Source organism: Dreissena polymorpha, chromosome 13, assembly GCF_020536995.1.
Source record: "Dreissena polymorpha isolate Duluth1 chromosome 13, UMN_Dpol_1.0, whole genome shotgun sequence".
In the NCBI taxonomy this organism is placed as follows: domain Eukaryota; kingdom Metazoa; phylum Mollusca; class Bivalvia; order Myida; family Dreissenidae; genus Dreissena; species Dreissena polymorpha.
Genome location: NC_068367.1, coordinates 5,214,168 through 5,233,536, shown reverse-complemented (window position 1 = coordinate 5,233,536; position 19,369 = coordinate 5,214,168). Strand labels below are relative to the sequence as shown.

The 19,369-nt window shown below is 36.7% G+C and overlaps 1 protein-coding gene across 5 annotated transcripts in view; it reads right to left on the bottom strand.

Moving 5' to 3' along the window:
- Positions 1-5,308: 5,308 nt before the first annotated feature.
- LOC127855426 (probable serine carboxypeptidase CPVL) overlaps positions 5,309-19,369 on the bottom strand; it is a 17,724-nt gene continuing 3,663 nt past the window's right edge. For 4 of the 5 annotated variants that reach the window (XM_052390972.1, XM_052390973.1, XM_052390971.1 and 1 more), the window contains exons 4-12: positions 16,282-16,396; positions 14,664-14,802; positions 13,407-13,473; positions 12,670-12,798; positions 11,586-11,717; positions 10,291-10,389; positions 7,613-7,786; positions 6,791-6,976; positions 5,309-6,327 (exon numbers count right to left, since the gene is read on the bottom strand). In XM_052390972.1, the coding sequence (XP_052246932.1) occupies positions 6,229-6,327; positions 6,791-6,976; positions 7,613-7,786; positions 10,291-10,389; positions 11,586-11,717; positions 12,670-12,798; positions 13,407-13,473; positions 14,664-14,802; positions 16,282-16,396 (1,140 nt within the window). In that variant the 3' untranslated portion in view covers positions 5,309-6,228. Of the gene's footprint in view, positions 6,328-6,790; positions 6,977-7,612; positions 7,787-10,290; positions 10,390-10,448; positions 10,539-11,585; positions 11,718-12,669; positions 12,799-13,406; positions 13,474-14,663; positions 14,803-16,281; positions 16,397-19,369 lie in introns of all 5 variants that reach the window. The other variant, XM_052390974.1, reaches the window with a different exon arrangement.

Below are 19,369 nucleotides of genomic sequence, written 5' to 3'. Positions count from 1 at the left end.
ACTTCCATTCTTCTTTTGGTTTTCTGTTTTGTTTCTAAAGGTTTATGACCAGCAATATGTAATAATGTAAAATAAGCCGCACAAACTCCGCGTAACATCCCTTACTGCGTGTGATGCAGCTAAGAACTGCACAGAAAAAGGCATTCGCTATCATTATTCTCATTCATTGAACTTTCAACGCCGTTTATCTTTTTTAAAGATATTTCTTGTTACTCTTTCTTTAAAGAAGCGCTAACACATCAACTGGATTCTGATTCTTATAGATTCATCATTTTACACATATGAAATTGTAGACAGTAGTTAGTTTACGTTTGCATAAACAAGGCTGTTATAAATTTAAAACAAGAGTTCCGCGGTCGGAGATGACCGCATTGAAGCCGGATTTTTGATTTAAATGACAGGAAAGTACCTTTCGTGTTTTTGTCAAACGTCAAGTTTGAGATTCTAGGTCCAAGCATACCAAAGTTACAACAATTTTAACATTTTAACATTTAAGTTCACAGTGACCTTGACCTTCAAATGAATTACATTGAAATGAATGACCTTGAAATGACCAGTGGTCATCTAAGTGTGCTTGCAAACCTTTACGTCAAGTTTGAGATTCTAGGTCCAAGCATACCAAAGTTATAACAATTTTAACATTTTAACATTGAAGGTCACAGTGACCTTGACCTTCAAATGAATGACATTGAAATGAGCAGTGGTGATATTCTAGTACTGGCCAACCTTTATGTCAAGTTTGAAGACTCTAGGTACAAGCATACCAAAGTTATAACATGGAATAAGAACTTTAACATTTTTACCTACCAAAGTTATAAGAACTTTAACATTTTTACATTCAAGGTCACAGTGACCTTGACCTTAGAATGAATGACCTTGAAATGACCAGTGGTCATCTAAGTGTGCTTGCAAACCTTCATGTCAAGTTTGAAGACTCTATGTCCAAGCATACCAAAGTTATAACAATTTTAACATTTTAACATTTAAGGTCACAGTGACCTTGACCTTCAAATGAATGACATTGAAATGACCAGTGGTCATCTTCTAGTACTGGCCAATCTTTATTTCAAGTTTGAAGACTCTAGGTACAAGCATACCAAAGTTATAACATGAAATAAGAACTTTAACATTTTTACATTCAAGGTCACAGTGACCTTGACCTTCAAATGAATGACCTTGAAATGACCAGTGGTTACTAACTAGTTATGGCCAACCTTCATGTCAAGTTTCAAGACTCTAGGTCCAAGCATACCAAAGTTATAACAACTTTAACATTTTTTATATTGAAGGTCACAGTGACCTTGACCTTCAAATGAATGACCTTGAAATGACCAGTGGTCATCTGTTAATCCTGGCCAACCTTCATGTCAAGTTTGAAGACTCTAGGTCCAAGCATACCAAAGTTATACCATGAAATAAGAACTTTAACATTTTCGAGCACGCCGCCCGCCCGCCCGCCCGCCCGACAACATCAATCTATAAGCCGAGATTTTTTCGAAAAAAATCCGGCTAAAAATTAGTTGGAACAAAAAATAAAGCACTCATGAAAGCGTTGCACATTTTTGTAGTATAGTGTCATTTGGTTGTGATTCAACGATATAGAAAACAACAAATACATCAGACTAATGATGTGTATACAAACCAATTGATACAAATAGTCACGGGAGATATTTCTATGGGAGCTGTTCTAATTGAAACTGCAAGTAAGGCATGGGCATAAATGTATCCTGCTGGTATGTTTTGGTGTTGTGAATAAGTGAATAAAACATATGTTGTTGTTTTAATATCAGGTCAGCGTCTGGTCATAGACAGACCGTCCATTTGGGAAATCATTTAATGGGTCTGCGAGTAATAACTCCATTGCCTTTGCGTTCTGTTGCTTTAAAACACTGAAGTTTATCCTCTGTTTATCTCAGAACAGAATGCTGTCATAATGTTTAGCCGATTACTGAGAAACATTTATTTTTCAGCACTAAGAATAGAAACAACCGGCTGTAAGCATCGATACCGGTCCCTAAAGGATACACCAGAGGGTTTGTAACTGTTTTTTGTAGTGGTGTGATTTTTAAAAGTCAATTATTATACTGGTTTTATTTCTGAGATTAAAAAATATATAAATGACTTCAATGACTTGATGTCAAATAGTTCTTGGTTTGCTATTTTTTTTACATAGTAAAGGGAATGTCATTACTGTGCTATGATTTAAAAATATTTTGTAATGAGATTGGTCATATGAATCTGTGTTTTTATCCATCATGTTGTTTCGTTCTTCTTCTTGTGATGGTTATGCCGGTGTGTTCATGTTCTTTAAAAAGTTCTTTTCAACTCATGAGCCTCCTCAGTTGTTCCCATTCGTGTTATATATTATAGTTGTGTTGTATTGGGAGCGAGTATAACATTCGAGGTGTTGTGGGGGCGAGTAAACCTGTGAGAAGTAGTGGGAGCGAGTAAAACAAGCGTTGTGTAATGTGAGCGAGTAAAACATGCGAGGTGTAGTAGGATCGAGTAAAACATTTGAGGTGCAGTGAGAGCGAGTAAATCATTTGAGGTGTAGTGGTAGCTAGTAAAACATGCGAGGTGTAGTAGGAGCGAGTAAAACATGCGAGGTGTAGTGGGAGCGAGTAAAACATGTGAGATGTAGTGGGAGCGAGTAAAACATGCGAGGTATAGTGGGAGCGAGTAAAACATGCGAGGTGTAGTGGGAGCGAGTAAAACATGCGAGATGAAGTGGGAGAGAGTTAAACATGTCAGGTGTAGTGGGGGCGAGTACAACATGCAAGGTGTAGTGGGAGCGAGTAAAACATTGAGGTGTTGTAGGAGCGCGAGTAAGCTGCGATGTGTACTGGGAGCGAGTAAAAACCAGCGAGGTGTAATCGAAGCGAGTAAAACATGCGAGGTGTAGTGGGAGCGAGTAAGCTGCGAGTTGTAGTGGGATCGAGTAAACATGCGAGGTATAGTGGGAGCGAGTAAAACATGCGAGGTGTAGTAGGATCGAGTAAAACATGCGAGGTGTAGAGGGATCGAGTAAAACATGCGAGGTGTATTGGGAGCGAGTAAGCTGCGAGGTGTAGTGGGAGCGAGTAAGTTTTTGCTTTTATAGGCCCAGTGTCGGATGTCAATCTCAGGAACACTTTGTCATTTTTTTTTCTGTGATATTATGTGTTGAAAAACTATTCCAAATGTCACTGTTTCGATATTTAATTGCATGTAATATAGTGATATACTTTCAAAAATACGAAAATCCTTGAACAAGTCGCTTGATAGTATTGTCAAAAATATGTCGGCCCTTCCAATAAGCCAATCGATGACGAAGTCTGACCTTTTGTAGCAGTTATTAAGACGAATTCCTAACACGCGCGTCTGAAGTGCAAAAATAACCGCAATTGTTGAAATTAGTTTCCGAAACCGCGAGTAATTTCGTTCTCGACACGTGAGAAGTGCTGAGAAGTGGCCTTCTGTACATATTTTGTAAAGTTACGTTCCCAATATTGACACTGCCACGCAAGATAAATTCAGTAATTGATATTGAGAACTGGTCTCTTGGAAAATGGTCAACAAACGGCCTTGTCAGGGTGTTGAAGAGTAATCAATTAGACGTGTGCAGGGCCGTAGCGTGTACAATTATGGACTTACCGGTACCAAGAACACGTATTTCTTTTACAAGTAAATTCTCAGTTGGAACATATGTATTCCACACATTCATTGCATTGTGTTTCCCTTTTTAACCCAGCTTTTCACCTTACATGACATAAGTTCAACCAAATAAATACATTGGAATATTTAATTGGCTGAATCGAGAATTTGCCAATAATGAAAATAATTAACATTCTCTCAGTTGTTATTGTAAAAGAGAAAGTCAATTGTACATATAATAACACTGCCGTAGATCATAAATTAAACAAAAGTTTAATTCAAAACAGATGAAAAATAAAATGACGATCAATTAGATTGCCATACGGAACGTTAAAGTCATTGTTGCGCACAATGGCAAATGATAAACAATCTGTCAATAGAAGAACACGCTTTGCACGATCTCGTAACACATTAGAAGAACATGCTTTGCACGTTCTAGCAATGTATTAGAAGAGCACGTTTTGAACGAGGTCGTTCGCGCCTGAAAACACCCAGCATGGTAGAAAAAAAACATTGTTCGATAAAAGCAATCATTGCTTACCTTTAAAAATGAAACAAAAGTCTATTAAATCCACATAAATGAATCCGAATGAGAAGTAAAAAGATAAATAACACAATTTATCTATTCAAAACCCCAATCAACAAAGTAAAATAAATCGAAAAACAATTTTAAATTCAGAGCCGTAAAAGACACATATACACCTGGTCGATCCGGAAAGAATATTGAAGGTTGGTTACCGATTTTTGCCTAGGTTGCATTTCACTATGTTTAACCTGGCATGTATTACGGTATTGAGGTGGCCGATTCCCAGTTAAAATTCCGATGATTCAATTCCCCTTGGAAAGGAGAAAGCTATGGAGCAGGTCAGTATTCATGACACTTAAATATAGTTTATATAAATACCATTTGTTCCTCTATACTGTTATGCCCCGGATCGAATGATCGGGGGTATATTGTTTTAGGCCTGTCTGTCATTTTATGTGTCACAAACTGAAGGCTTCGTCATAACTTTTGCAATATTGAAGATAGCAACTTCGATATTTGGCATGCATGTGTATCTCATGGGGCTGTAAATTTTGAGTGGAGAAAGGTCAAGGTCTTCCTTCAAGGTCAAAGATATGGCTTCAAAGCGCGCAGTAGGAGGCATTGTGTTTCACAAACACAGCTCTTGTTTTTGTTTTGTTATTCTGTATAACAAATGAACCATGGGGGTGGGTGCGTAACAGCTAATGCCTAGTGACTGCAAACCACATAACGTGTGTAGGAATTGGTCATGAGATACTTTCTACTGCCATTCTTTCTTTACCTATGGTTCAGTTACTGCCGTAAGTACGAGCAATTAGTACTGATAAAAGAGCTCGCACAGGAAAAAAATATGTTGGTTCACTGAATGTTATGTGATCAAACTATTGTTCAAAATGGCGAAATATAAACGACTATACAAACAAAAGGCAGAGATAAATTACTCTTGTAACTATTGTATACTCTTGTATGCCAAAGCATGTTTAACCCACGAGAAGTAGATGGACTTAAATTGTACCTCAACAGGTGAGCAGACAACTGACTATTATCACATAGCAGTGCGTATAAAAAACACTATGATATACCAGTAGTACAATTGCCTACCAACTCAACCATTCACTACTGTTAAAAATATAAGCATGTACAAACATACAGTTTTAAAACAGTTTATTTATATAAAATAAGTTCTCTTAAAATATGGTGCAAACAATCAACAAATAAATACAGGAACAACAAGTCAATGTTGAAGTACATAATCGCAAATTATGTTCAAATAGCAATGCATGTAATGTGTCTTGTCCTATATAATACATACTTTTTAATCAGTTTAGATACCACATCCTAATCATTATCGTTATAATTGCTGCAATGCCTCAATTAAACTGCAACTACAGGTGGATATCATGGTCTATCATGTACAATGTTTAGGATGTACCAATTTAGGGAAAGATATAGGTTCACTAAGTCAGTGTGCTTGAAAGGGACAGACAGATTAGCAAGACTAGTCTGCTAACATGTTTTAACAATAAGCTTAATCCAGGGAATGTATCGGAGAAAATGGAGCTTTATGCATGTGCCTAAAGTGTAGTAACAGGTGTCATGCAGTATGCACAGGCTTTATGCATGTGCCTAAAGTGTTGTAACAGGTGTCATGCAGTATGCACAGGCTTATCCAACAAATCGATTGAAATGACAAGTGTTGTCCCAGATTATACTGCACAGGCTGAGACAACACTTTATGGACATGCATTAAACCCTGTTTTCCCAGAGTGAGGATCAACTATTTGAGGGTACAAAGCAAATGAGAGCGAAAGGGAAAGAGATGCTGTTTTGCTATGGATATTTCCCTAACTGACTGTTTTCCAGTATCAAGTTTAGTTAACAGTACAATGTTCCCATAAAAAATTGTCTTAGCAACCATATCTAGTATCAACTTTTATCATTGTCCAATAATTTATCACATGATACAATGATATTTATATGAAACTATTCAGTCATCATAGTTTCCATAATCACATATTAGTTGCTGTATGATAGGATGGCAAATGGTGCTGAATATTGTAAAGATGTGATTAATGGAAGCCCCTGTTGTTGATGAATCTGTCAATCATGTCCAAGCTTCTCGCAGGCTGATCATATGGTAGAATGTGACCTCCACCACGCACTATAACCTGAAAACAAAAGCATAACATAACAGGTTTAATGACTTGGATTGTTTTTTAATAATATTTAGTTCGATTTTCAGTCATATCAAAGCAGTACGTTCACCAAATCAATTTTTTCCTGGGATAGCTGGGTAACCATGGGTAACCAGTTCTTAGAGCTCAGGCTTATCTGGGACATCAATTGACTCACACGCATTTAGCCCCAATATCATAGAGTATCACATTATTATGAAATATCTGTCTAACGTAGCCTGCAATTTGCTGATAAAAGGTGTCAACCTGTTGTTCAAAGCCAGCCATTACCTGATAGAAGGTGTCAACCTGTCGTACCTAGCCGGCCATTACCTGATAGAAGGTGTTAACCTGTCATACATAGCTGGCCATTTACTGATAGAAGGTGTTAACCTGTCGTACATAGCCGGCAATTACCTGAGAACCTGTCCTCCTGTCGTATATAGCCAGCCATTACCTGATAGAAGGTGTCGTCGACCTGTCGTACATAGCCGGCCACCTCCCTGTCCCCAGGGTTGATCCTCCAGACCATCCTATCAGCAGCCTTGTATGCCTCCAGCCCCTTCCAGGGGACGGTCAACAGAAATGCCTCCGTCAGAGGGATGGCAACGATAATGTCCAGCTGACCGGTGTACATCATAACCTGAAAATATATGAAGCTTTTCATAGGAAACACAGATTTGAGCTTTAAGTGTGACCCTGAATGAGTTCATGCAAATGAGACAGGCTAATCCAAAACCTCCTTTTTGTTTTAATGGTATTTCATGTTTTAACGAACTCTCTTTAAATACACTCTCTTTAAATACAATGTGTGTAGGAATTTCTGCCCTGCATGGGCCAAGCTCTGAGAAAACAGGGCTTAATGCATGTGTGTAAAGTGTCATCCTAGATTATTCTGTGTCATTAGCAAAGGCTAATCAGGGACAACACATTCAGCCTATACTGGAATTTGGCTAAGGTGAATTGATTTAAACTTAAATTACCATTATAGCAGAAAGTGTGGTCCCTGACTTTTGCAGACTGCACAGGCTGTACTTGGACTGGGATGACACTTAACACACATGTATTGATCTCAGCTTTCCCAGAACCCGCCTGAACTTACCCTATAGTTATCCATGAGTACTGCCACCCATGGTTTTACTGTGTCCATGATGTACCTACCCTATAGTTATCCATGAGTACTGCCACCCATGGTTTTACTGTGTCCATGATGTACTTACCCTATAGTTATCCATGAGTACTGCCACCCATGGTTTTACTGTGTCCATGATGTACTTACCCTATAGTTATCCATGAGTACTGCCACCCATGGTTTTACTGTGTCCATGATGTCATTGATGATATGTTTCTCCACCTGATCCCCGCTGTTGTAGGTCAGGTTACCAACGTGGATGGCATTCCTCACTGCAGGGTCAGCCAGGGCCTGACCGTAGTAGGCAAAGTCTTCTGGCTCCTGCAACAGAAAAGATATTGGTATCAGCGCTGGAACCAAATTTTAAAGGCCTTTGCAAACAGTTTGGATCCAAACTGCTATTCTGATAGTATTCTTTGAAAAAAATCCAAGAAAACGCTAATTTTAGAAATTCAGAAGACGACATTTTAGCAGACAACAAATTTCCCAGCATGCAAAGGGTTAACAAAGTGCTCATATGAGTACGTGTTGCAAAGAGGTGTCGTTAAACTGTTCAGTTCGTACAAGCTAATCAGGGAAGACACTTTCCGCTTTTATGGTATATTTTGTTAAAATAAAGTCTCTCCATATAAAAATAAGGATTAGGAAAGACACTTCACGCACATGCATTAATAGGAAAGACACTTCACGCACATGCATTAATAGGAAAGACACTTCATGCACATGCATTAATAGGAAAGACACTTCATGCACATGCATTAATAGGAAAGACACTTCACGCACATGCATTAATAGGAAAGACACTTCATGCACATGCATTAATAGGAAAGACACTTCATGCACATGCATTAATAGGAAAGACACTTCACGCACATGCATTAATAGGAAAGACACTTCACGCACATGCATTAATAGGAAAGACACTTCACGCACATGCATTAATAGGAAAGACACTTCATGCACATGCATTAATAGGAAAGACACTTCACGCACATGCATTAATAGGAAAGACACTTCACGCACATGCATTAATAGGAAAGACACTTCACGCACATGCATTAATAGGAAAGACACTTCATGCACATGCATTAATAGGAAAGACACTTCATGCACATGCATTAATAGGAAAGACACTTCATGCACATGCATTAATAGGAAAGACACTTCATGCACATGCATTAATAGGAAAGACACTTCACGCACATGCATTAATAGGAAAGACACTTCACGCACATGCATTAATAGGAAAGACACTTCATGCACATGCATTAATAGGAAAGACACTTCACGCACATGCATTAATAGGAAAGACACTTCACGCACATGCATTAATAGGAAAGACACTTCACGCACATGCATTAATAGGAAAGACACTTCACGCACATGCATTAATAGGAAAGACACTTCACGCACATGCATTAATAGGAAAGACACTTCACGCACATGCATTAAACTCCATTTTTCCAGAGTGAGGCTTAAATATTGTTGCTAATAATAAACTTAACAGGGTTGATATAAAGAATAAAAGAAAAATGTTGACATTATTTCAGAGGGATGTCATATTTTCAGAAAATTTTATCAATATAATACGGTACAAACAATTATTAACAACAGAAATTTCGTCAACATCTAAAATCAGGCAAGAAATAAGCAAGCAGGAACATGACAAACGCAACAAAAACAAGCAAATTAGTCGAATTGATGTCCCCGCCAGATAAATAACGTTTACGGATGGGTGCAATTCCTTCAATGTACATGTAAAGTTGAATCCTATCTATGGACAATAACTCTTTTTTTTTAGCAAGTGTAGGGTTATGGTATTTATGCATGGCACTTTTAATCATTGATATTCATACACCCATGTAGTTTCATGATTAAATCTAGTAAAGTATCTGAAATATTACTCAGACATGAAATGTGTTTGTCAGAAACACAATGCCCCCTATTGCCCCGCGTTGAAATAAAATTTCAATATATCATTTGGCAGGTTTAGAAATTATCTCCCTTTTAAAGCTAATTTCTTCCCTTGGATTGTATTTTTTGACTTTTGACCTTGAATGATGACCTTGACCTTTCACCACTCAAAATGTGCAGCTCCATGAGATACACATGCATGCCAAATATCAAGTTGCTATCTTCAATATTGCAAAAGTTATGGCCAATGTTAAAGTTTTCGGACGGACGGACAGACAGTTCAAATGCTATATGCCACCCTACCGGGGGCATAACAAGTGACATCATAAAAAACATCAAAGAACAAATACTTAGATTTAAGAAAGTGTAGTGTACACCCATTAAGTTTCATGTGGAAATCTTTTATAGTTTATAGTGAAATATAGCCCAGATTTTTTTTTGACGGTTTGAGGCACGGACTGACGGACAATACCAAAACTAAATAGTAATAAGTAACAAGAGATGTGCTTGTCAGAAACACAATGCCCCCTATTGCGCCGCTTAAAAAAAAAATTTTGTGTTTTGAACTTTGACCTTGAAGGATGATCTTGACCTTGAACTTCCACCACTCAAAATGTGCAGCTTCATGAGAATGCTGCTTTGAAAAAAGTTTTGTTTTTTTGACCTTTGAACTTGAAGGATGACCTTGACCTTAAACTTCCACCACTCAAAATGTGCAGCTTCATGAGATGCACATGCATGTCAAATATCAAGTTGCTATCTTGAATATTGAAAAAGTTATGGCCAATGCTAAAGTTTTTTTGGACAGACATACTGACTGACATACTGACTGACGGACAGTTCAAACTGCTATATGCCAACCTACTGGGGGCATAAAAATTGACAAATATGGAATTTATCTTTGTAAATACCTCTGTTAGCAAGAAATTGTAGTAATTGTTAGTTTGGGTCACATTGTAGAAGTACGGCCTGTATGGATAAATGTCGCCATTCAGTAAGAAGTCAAAGATCTGAAACACACGGTTGGAAAATCAAGCACAGCCATGATAAATATGTGAATCAAACACACCTTTGTTCTTAGAATGTTGTAGTAATCTTCAGTCTGGGTGGCATTACCAAAGTAACTATAGCGACCACTAAGTATGAGCTCAGAAAATACCTGAAACAGGCATATAAAACTGACAGTAATAATTAATTTACAATAATGTGAGTCGCGTTTTGAGAAAACTGGGCATAAAGCATGTGCGTAAAGTGTCGTCCCAGATTAGCCTGTGCGGACTGCACTTTCCGCCTTAACTGGATTTTCATGTAGAAGAGACTTCCTTTAAACAAAAAAATACCATAAAAGCGGAAGACACTTTACGCACATGCATTAAGCCCAGTTTTCCCAGAACGCGACTCAAATAATCTCTTCAGTGATGAGCTTACTTACAGTAACTGGTGACACAAAACTTGCATTTAAATAAACAGCCTTAAATCATCTAGATACATGGTTTATTTACAGATTGACAACACAAAAAGAAAAACAGTATTTAGATTCTTACATAAGCTTACTAATTCAAACATAATTCTAAAATTTTTTATGTAATTAAGGTCTTGTTTACTGACTATTTTACAACGCTTCTTATCTTTTAAATTTGCGTTTGTAAAATTATTTTCATATCATGCTAGAATAATCAATTAAAAAGCTCTTGTTCTATTCAGTTTAGATTGTCCTTAAAGTATAAATCAATTAGTTTCTTTTTGAAAATTTACTAGCAATAAAGCAATGTTTCAGGTTAATAAACACACTACAGCAAATCTTGCATCAAATGTATATTTTTTTATTTGTGACATAATAAACATTGGTTCTAGATTGATCTTCTAAGTTCAAGTAATAGTTTTCAAGTCACAAAATAGGTTTCATAAAATGAGTCGCGTTCAGAGAAAACTGGGCTTAATGCATGTGCGTAAAGTGTCGTCCCAGATTAGCCTGTGCAGTCCGCACAGGCTTATCAGGGACAACACTTTCCGCTGAAACTATAATTTCGGAAAAAAAAGGAAATTCCTCTAAACAAAAAATACCATAAAAGAGGAAAGTGTAAGGCTAATCTGGGATGACACTTTACGCACATGCATTAAGCCCCGTTTTCTCAGAACAAGACACAAATCATCCCCAGCAAGTAGTATATACTCAACAAACAGTGTGTTCTCAATGCAATCTTACATTAAAGGCTTTAAGGAAGTCTTTGTTCTGGATGTGCTCCACGGCCATTTTAGCGTAGCCCTGGAAGTAGTCGCGCTGGTTCTCATCCAACATGCCTATCTGGAACATGAAGTCTGCGTACTGGAGCATCATCTGTAACAAGACAGCATAGGCCTTGTAAAGCACACGCATTATACATATAGGATCTGGCACGAGTTGTCATATCATGCCAATTTTATTAAATGAGTTCAGGAATTTTGTAAGTAAGCGAGCCTTTGGCAAGCTTACTAACGAATTTCCTGGATGAGTTTAATAAAATATGGTATGATATGAAAACGAGTGTCAGATCTTTTTTATCACATGCTTTTAAATGAGCATATTGATTAAATATATGCAAACATAATGATAAATCCAGAATGTTGTAAACATTTCGTGACGTCATTAGACGTTGCAATGTCATTTAAGCAAAATAACAAAATGCGATTGGTCAATAAACAAAAACTAGCCATTGAAAACGCTTAAAAATGTTGTATTACACATGTTTAATATAAAAAATATGTAATGGTTGTATTACATGGGAAACAGGGTATAGCATGTGATAAAATTCATATCTGAAACAACATAGCCATAGTAAAGTAGAATTTTCCTTAGATATTATAGGAGACAGCATGGCCCTAGTAAAGCAACAATATTTCAGATAAGATATTTCAGATAAGAAATGAGACAGCATAGCAATAGTAAAACAGGTTAATTTAAAATCTGAAAGCAGACAGCATATTTTGTGTGGACCACATTAAGTTCTATTTTTGTATTCTGACAGATAACAAACTTAACATGACTAACATTATCAAAACAGGACTCGGGTTTAGTAAAAAGGTATATTTTGTTTGAACAGCTATGATGTCCAACCCAATGCAGTAATATTAGCCCAATCCACTGCAGTAATATTAATACAAATGTAGCTGCTATTAATATATTGATGATTAGTGGAAAATATGCAGAAGTGAATACAAGTACAAGGGATAAAATACTTAATAAAAATGGGGACAATTAAGACTACAAACAATATTTTAGTGTATTTCTGGCATATGGCCCATGTACTTACAGTTTCTGGGTCACACAGCCCGTCCCCTATCGCCAGCCCCTGCAGATTGATCCATTGCTTCACAAAAGGACTATGGTTCTCCATATGGATCTTGTAACTGATGGCTGGCACATACTTCCCGGCATACGACTACAAATGAAGTACAAGACAAAGTATCAGCAACTTGAGCATGGTTGTAAGTGCCTAATGCATGTTTGTTTAGTGTTCTACCAGATTTAAGGTGTATTTCATTTATAGTAAGTCTCTTCTTAGCGAAAATTTAGTTTAGGACGAAAGTTCCATCCCTGATTTGTCTGTGTGGAATGCACAGGCTAATCTGGGACGACACTTAATGCACATGCAATAAGCCCAGTTTTACCAGAACATCGCTCAAAATTACTAACCTCCATCACGTGGCTTGATTTATATTTCTGTATGGCTGCATAAAAAGTGAATAAAATCGAGCCTGTATTCTAAACATTTCTAACGGAAAATTTGAGTTTGATAATTTGATTCAGTTTCTTAGATCATTTATTTGTGCGTAGACTTTCAAATGTTTTAAAACACCAGTAATGCATATTAAATTATTGCAAAGATGTTCAGAGAATTACGCTTTTGTAAACAGACAGATGAAAAACATAGAGCTAATATTTAAAAAAATTGATAGTGATATCTCCTAAAAACGTTATTTAATAGCTTGTTATCAAACCCATAAAGCATTGCAAAACTAGAATGTGTTTTTTTGTATTTTTACTGACCTCTCCAGTCACATAGAAAGGATTGTTCTTGTATTGGTAGAAGGCTTGGAAGAACTGGGTCAGGCAGCTGCAAATAAGAAACACATACACATGTATAGATGTTTATTACATTTATGCCTAGTGGATTCTCCCATCTGCATCATGTGGCATCTCATCTGGGTGTGCGCTGTTTTTCAAGGCCATTTTTCTAGACGCTAGGCATAAATGGGTTAATTACATGGAAGAATTGTTATTAATTTCAATTTTGACGATGATTTTCATAGTTATAACTGAACCATGCAGAAATGTACCGTAATGATTTCATGATGGTGTTCTGTGAAATATTTATACATGATTTAATACATGATTTAATGATACTTGAAGTTACATAAAATACAGGCACAAAAATGTAACTACAAAGACAAAAACAGACTAGACGGCTAACAGACCTTTCAATTTCTTCCCACTATAAGGCGATTTCTCCCTAACTCAATGTTTTAAGTTGATCATGGTAAATAAAGTAGCTTATCACAATCATACTAACAAATACAATGTTAGTAACAAAAAACAAACATATTTTCATCAAAGGTTAAATGATGTTTGCCATAGCAACCAGAATTCTTGACATAGGAACAAAATGAAATGATGTGCATAATCTACATATTGCCATCTATCCATGTTTCAAGTTTGATGAAAAAATATGAAGAACTTTTAAAGTTATTGCAGGATCCACCATTTTCAGCAATATTTCTAGTTTATTTGTTGAAATAGCAACCAGAATTCTTGACATAGGAACAAAATGAAATGACGTGCATAATTTTCATTTTGCCATCTGTCCATATTTCAAGTTTCATGAACAAATATAAAGAACTTTTAAAGTTATCGCAGGATCCAGAAAAGTGTGACAGACTGACAGACACACGGAGCGCAAACAATAAGTCCCTCTCTGGTTTCACCGGTAGGGGACTAATAAGATTACCAAACATTGAGATATGAACTAAAAGGTTCAACAGATTAGCTAGGTTTTAGAAAATCATTTCTTACAAGAAACATGGCAATACCAGAAGACTACATTTTCAATGTTTAACTTATGAATTTACCTGAATTTAAATGTACATGTCCCTAGCAACTTGCTCACCTGTATAGGTCCCTAGCAACGAGCTCACCTGTACAGGTCCCTAGCAACAAGCTCACCTTTACAGGTCCCTAGCAACTTGCTCACCTGTACAGGTCCCTAGCAACAATCTCACTTGTACAGGTCCCTAGCAACTTGCTCACCTGTACAGGTCCCTAGCGACGTCCACCTCATTCTTGGCATAGCCGTCATCAGTCCCAGTAAAGCTGAACCCTGTACCGACTGGGTTGTCAATGTACAGCATGGAGTATTTAATGTTCCAGGTTATGTCTCGCTTCACAACTGACAGAAAGACAAATACATAACTTAATACTGAATGATACTTGCTGACAAACCAATTGCAAAGGTTTTCAAAGATTATATATTGTTGTTGTTTATTTTTATCAATAAAATTATACAAATTACATTGAACTATTTTTTTGTATTGCCTTGCTTACTAGTTTAGCATTAAACTAATTGCCCCTACAAACAATACAAAAATATTCTTCTTAAAAAGCAATATTAACATATAATTATCACCGTTCAATATTATCCCCCATTAATCTGTTTTCTATACAATGTTTTAACACCAAGATAATCCCTTTCCAAATGTTGAAGAAAGCCAATAGCATGGCTCACACAGTCAACAGCATGATGTTGATAAATTTTCAAATGATCAAGTAAATATCATACTGTTGATTTCATCAAGAATGTTACACAAAGATTTCCTTTTTTACGGCAATCAGCTTTACAACTTTTTACTCGCCATTTTATTACAGTGTCCAAGTTATTTTAGGGAATATTTTCATTAACACATTTACAAACACCCAACTGACTCATTGAGCCTCGTTATGGGGTAATTGGGTTTCATGCATGGGTGTAAAGTGTCATCCCAATGCATGGGTGTAAAGTGTCATCCCAATGCATGGGTGTAAAGTGTCATCCCAATGCATGGGTGTAAAGTGTCATCCCAATGCATGGGTGTAAAGTGTCATCCCAATGCATGGGTGTAAAGTGTCATCCCAATGCATGGGTGTAAAGTGTCATCCAAATGCATGGGTGTAAAGTGTCATCCCAATGCATGGGTGTAAAGTGTCATCCCAATGCATGGGTGTAAAGTGTCATCCCAATGCATGGGTGTAAAGTGTCATCCCAATGCATGGGTGTAAAGTGTCATCCCAGATTAGCCCTTGCAGTCCGCACAGAATAATCTAGGACGACAATTAACAAACATGCATTAAGCACAGTTTTCATAGAGCATGGCTCAATTATTAATTACTTGTGACTTAAATTGCATGTCTTCAATGGTTAACAAAGATAGGCCTGTTCCAATGAAGAGTCCATTATGACTTACTTTGTATGTCTTGCATGGTTAACAAAGATGGGCCCGTTCTCAATGAAGAGTCCATCATGACTTACATTTTATGTCTTCATTAACAAAGATGGGTCCATTCTCAATTAAGAGTCCATCATGACTTACATTGTATGTCTTCATTAACAAAGATGGGTCCGATCTCAATAAAGACTCCATCATAACTTAATTGTATGTCTTCATTAACAAAGATGGGTCTGTTCCAATGAAGAGTCCATCATGACTTACATTGTATGTCTTCATTAACAAAGATGGGTCCGTTCTCAATGAAGAGTCTATCATAACTTACATTGTATGTCTTCATTAACAAAGATGGGTCTGTTCCAATGAAGAGTCCATCATGACTTACATTGTATGTCTTCATTAACAAAGATGGGTCCGTTCTCAATGAAGAGTCTATCATGACTTACATTGTATGTCTTCATTAACAAAGATGGGTCCGTTCTCAATGAAGAGTCCAAACAGAGATGATCCCCCTGGGCCCCCCTGCAGCCACAGGACAACTGGGGCATCGGCAGCACCATCCTGCAATAATAAACAGGGGTCACCAGCCTCATTAACATCTTCCAGCTCAGAAGCAAAGTGAAAATGACTTTGTGCAACCAGCAAAAAAAACAGAAGAGCCTGCAAGTAACTGCAGTCTGTTCAGGTTTTATGCAGCTTGCTGCTCATCCTTATCTAAGGGTTGGAAATGACAGCTTTAAGAATTGAATCTAGTAAGAAATGCTTTCATTTAATTTGATTTACTAATGGACTATAAACATGTCAAAATGCATATCAGAGAAGTACAAGGTTAACCAAAAATACAAAAAATATTCAAAGATGGAATAGAAAAAAAACTGCTCATGGTTGACAGCCTTTATTCTTTCAATACATTTTGAAAAGGGACAAGTGTCCGACAAATCCAATGCCCGGAGCCCGGGGGCTACCGAAATTTTTCATCGGGCTACTGAAATTTTCCAGCTGACGCCCGCCGGGCCAGGCCCGTAGCCAGGGTTTTGAAAAGGGGGATGCGAATTTTTGCCATCGACGATTGTTATTGAGCAACGAAGTGTCAAAGGGGGTATGTGCGGGAGGGGATGTTCCTCCTGCAATCGGTGGCTTTGGAGGTCCTCCCCCTAGAGAATTTTGAACATGAAACGTAAACTCCTGCATTCTGGTCACTTTTAACTGTATTTAGAGACTGAAGCTATAGAGCATTTTTATATGAAATTTCACTTTCATTGACCATACTCAGTGACTGATCGACATGAATATGATATAGCATACATGTATTCCCCACCACGTTTTTCAATTACCACCTTTTTCAATCAGTCAAGGATATACATCATTTTATACGGTGTTTAACGCGACCCTAGTATGCGCGCACACACTTTGTTTGCATATGCAACAACAAATTTATAGAATGTAAAATCAACAATAACAACGGTATAAAATATCAAAACACTCTAGCTTTGCTCTAAACATGCTAATAGTGTATTTGTTCAACAAACACTGATTAACAAAACAGGGTCTTCTCTTATGTGCATCAATACTAAAAAGAAATCAATATGGTATAACTGGTTACTTTATTTATTTTTTAACTATTTTTTAACAAATTAGCTATCTTTTTCTAAACGAATTTCAGAAACATATAACGCTTTAGGCATCATTAAGACCCTATAACCAAAAACTACTGGCCCTATGGTATCAAAGTCCTTAACAATGTATACCAGGATGTTGAAGAAAAAAGATGAACTTATTTGCCCATTATATGCTCAAGGTCCGTCACAGTTGATGAAAACTAAACGTTAACGTCCATCTGATCATATGTTATAACGTTTAAAATTCATTATAACAACTTTTTAAGAATAGGACATTCCTAGTGTCAAGTTTAACATAATTAAAACATTGTGGAAAGTTATGTATGTGTAGCAGAACAGATGCCATTAAGTGTTGGTAAACTACAAAAAAGCTACATTGCTCTGTAACAATGATTTGTTTTCTTGTCATTCAACAAAAAAAATATCATAACTTGAGCATAGCTGATATTTTTTGCTGGAAAACCCTTTAGGGGATACGAAAATAGTTGTACGGGATATAACAAAAAGACTCAGTTTGTCGAAAATGCTGTGCACAATGTGTTCTTGTTATAAATCGTGGTATTAATGCAAAGTTATTAGCCAGTGGCTCATAAGTCTTCAGCAATAGTCGAAGGGTGTCCTTTGATTTCAGCTGTTTTCGGAAGCTGACATAACATTCCGTTAATTATCATCTAAAATTTATTTTCTTATTTTAAAGGTTATATATTTATTCAAGTTAATCAAATTATTTTTCCAGCCATTTAGATAATTGTCGAAAAAGGTTATTGGACTGGGATTACAACTCGCAATTAGTAGGCTTCAACATATTGTTATGGTATCTATTACAGTTATAGACATTAATAACGATGACAAAAGTACAAAACAATCATTTAGTATCAAATTATCTATAAATAAGTATCGATTTTAAACGGATTAGATTGCCAGGTTCATAATTTTGCACTATACAGAAAACAAATATCTATTTGTAAGAAAGATTCAGATTCCATTTTGCGGGGACCGGCTTCTTAGATCATCTCAAATGTTGCTGTCACAACTTCTGTTGATTTCAACTATTCTACGGTTAAAACTTGTAAATAAAAATCACGCGCTATCTTGGAAATGACATAATCGAGAAATATTATGACCTGTCGGTTGCATATTGAATACAACATTATTTTAACGCTTAAATACGAAGACTCACTGGGTTCCTGGAAAAAATAAATAACCGTTTTGCGTCCAATAAAGTTGGGTGCAACTTATAGTACACTTTTTTTACTCGTCCAAAAAGATTGGGTGCAAACGCACCCAACGCACCCCCCCTGGCTAGGGGTATGCGGGCTACTATAAATCTATAAGAGCGGTAGCCCGTTTTATTGACAGACATTAGTAGAATAAACACGCTGACCATGCGTTTCTACACCGTGTATTGCTTATAATCCGATAACAAAGTGCAATCAATTATCTAATCAGTCACCGATCACTTGAGGTAATGTCGTAAACAGTAACAGTGTATTTTAATCATTCAATCAGAATCAACATTTGTCGTCTGCTAATAATATAATGAGAGCCGGTTGGATAGTTGGCGCACATGATGCAACATCATTTCGCAGTTTGGAATTCTTTGTTAACCGCAACAATGAGTAATAGCGACAACGTTTATGATGTCGTTAAATATCCAGGGTCGCCGAACATTAAATAAATCAAAACAATAGCGGATTCTTCAAAACGGTAACGAAACCGAAAATGAATATTAATAACAACTGTGTGAACGCGGTTAACACCTGCTAATAAGTTTGCATTGTCAATTAATAATTGGATTAATCGACTGTTAATCAATAATCCCATATATGCCCAATTTATATTTTTTAAACCAAATTATGGGAGGGTAATATAGATGATAAGAGTCATAAACACAAATATTTGAAATTTTCTAAAG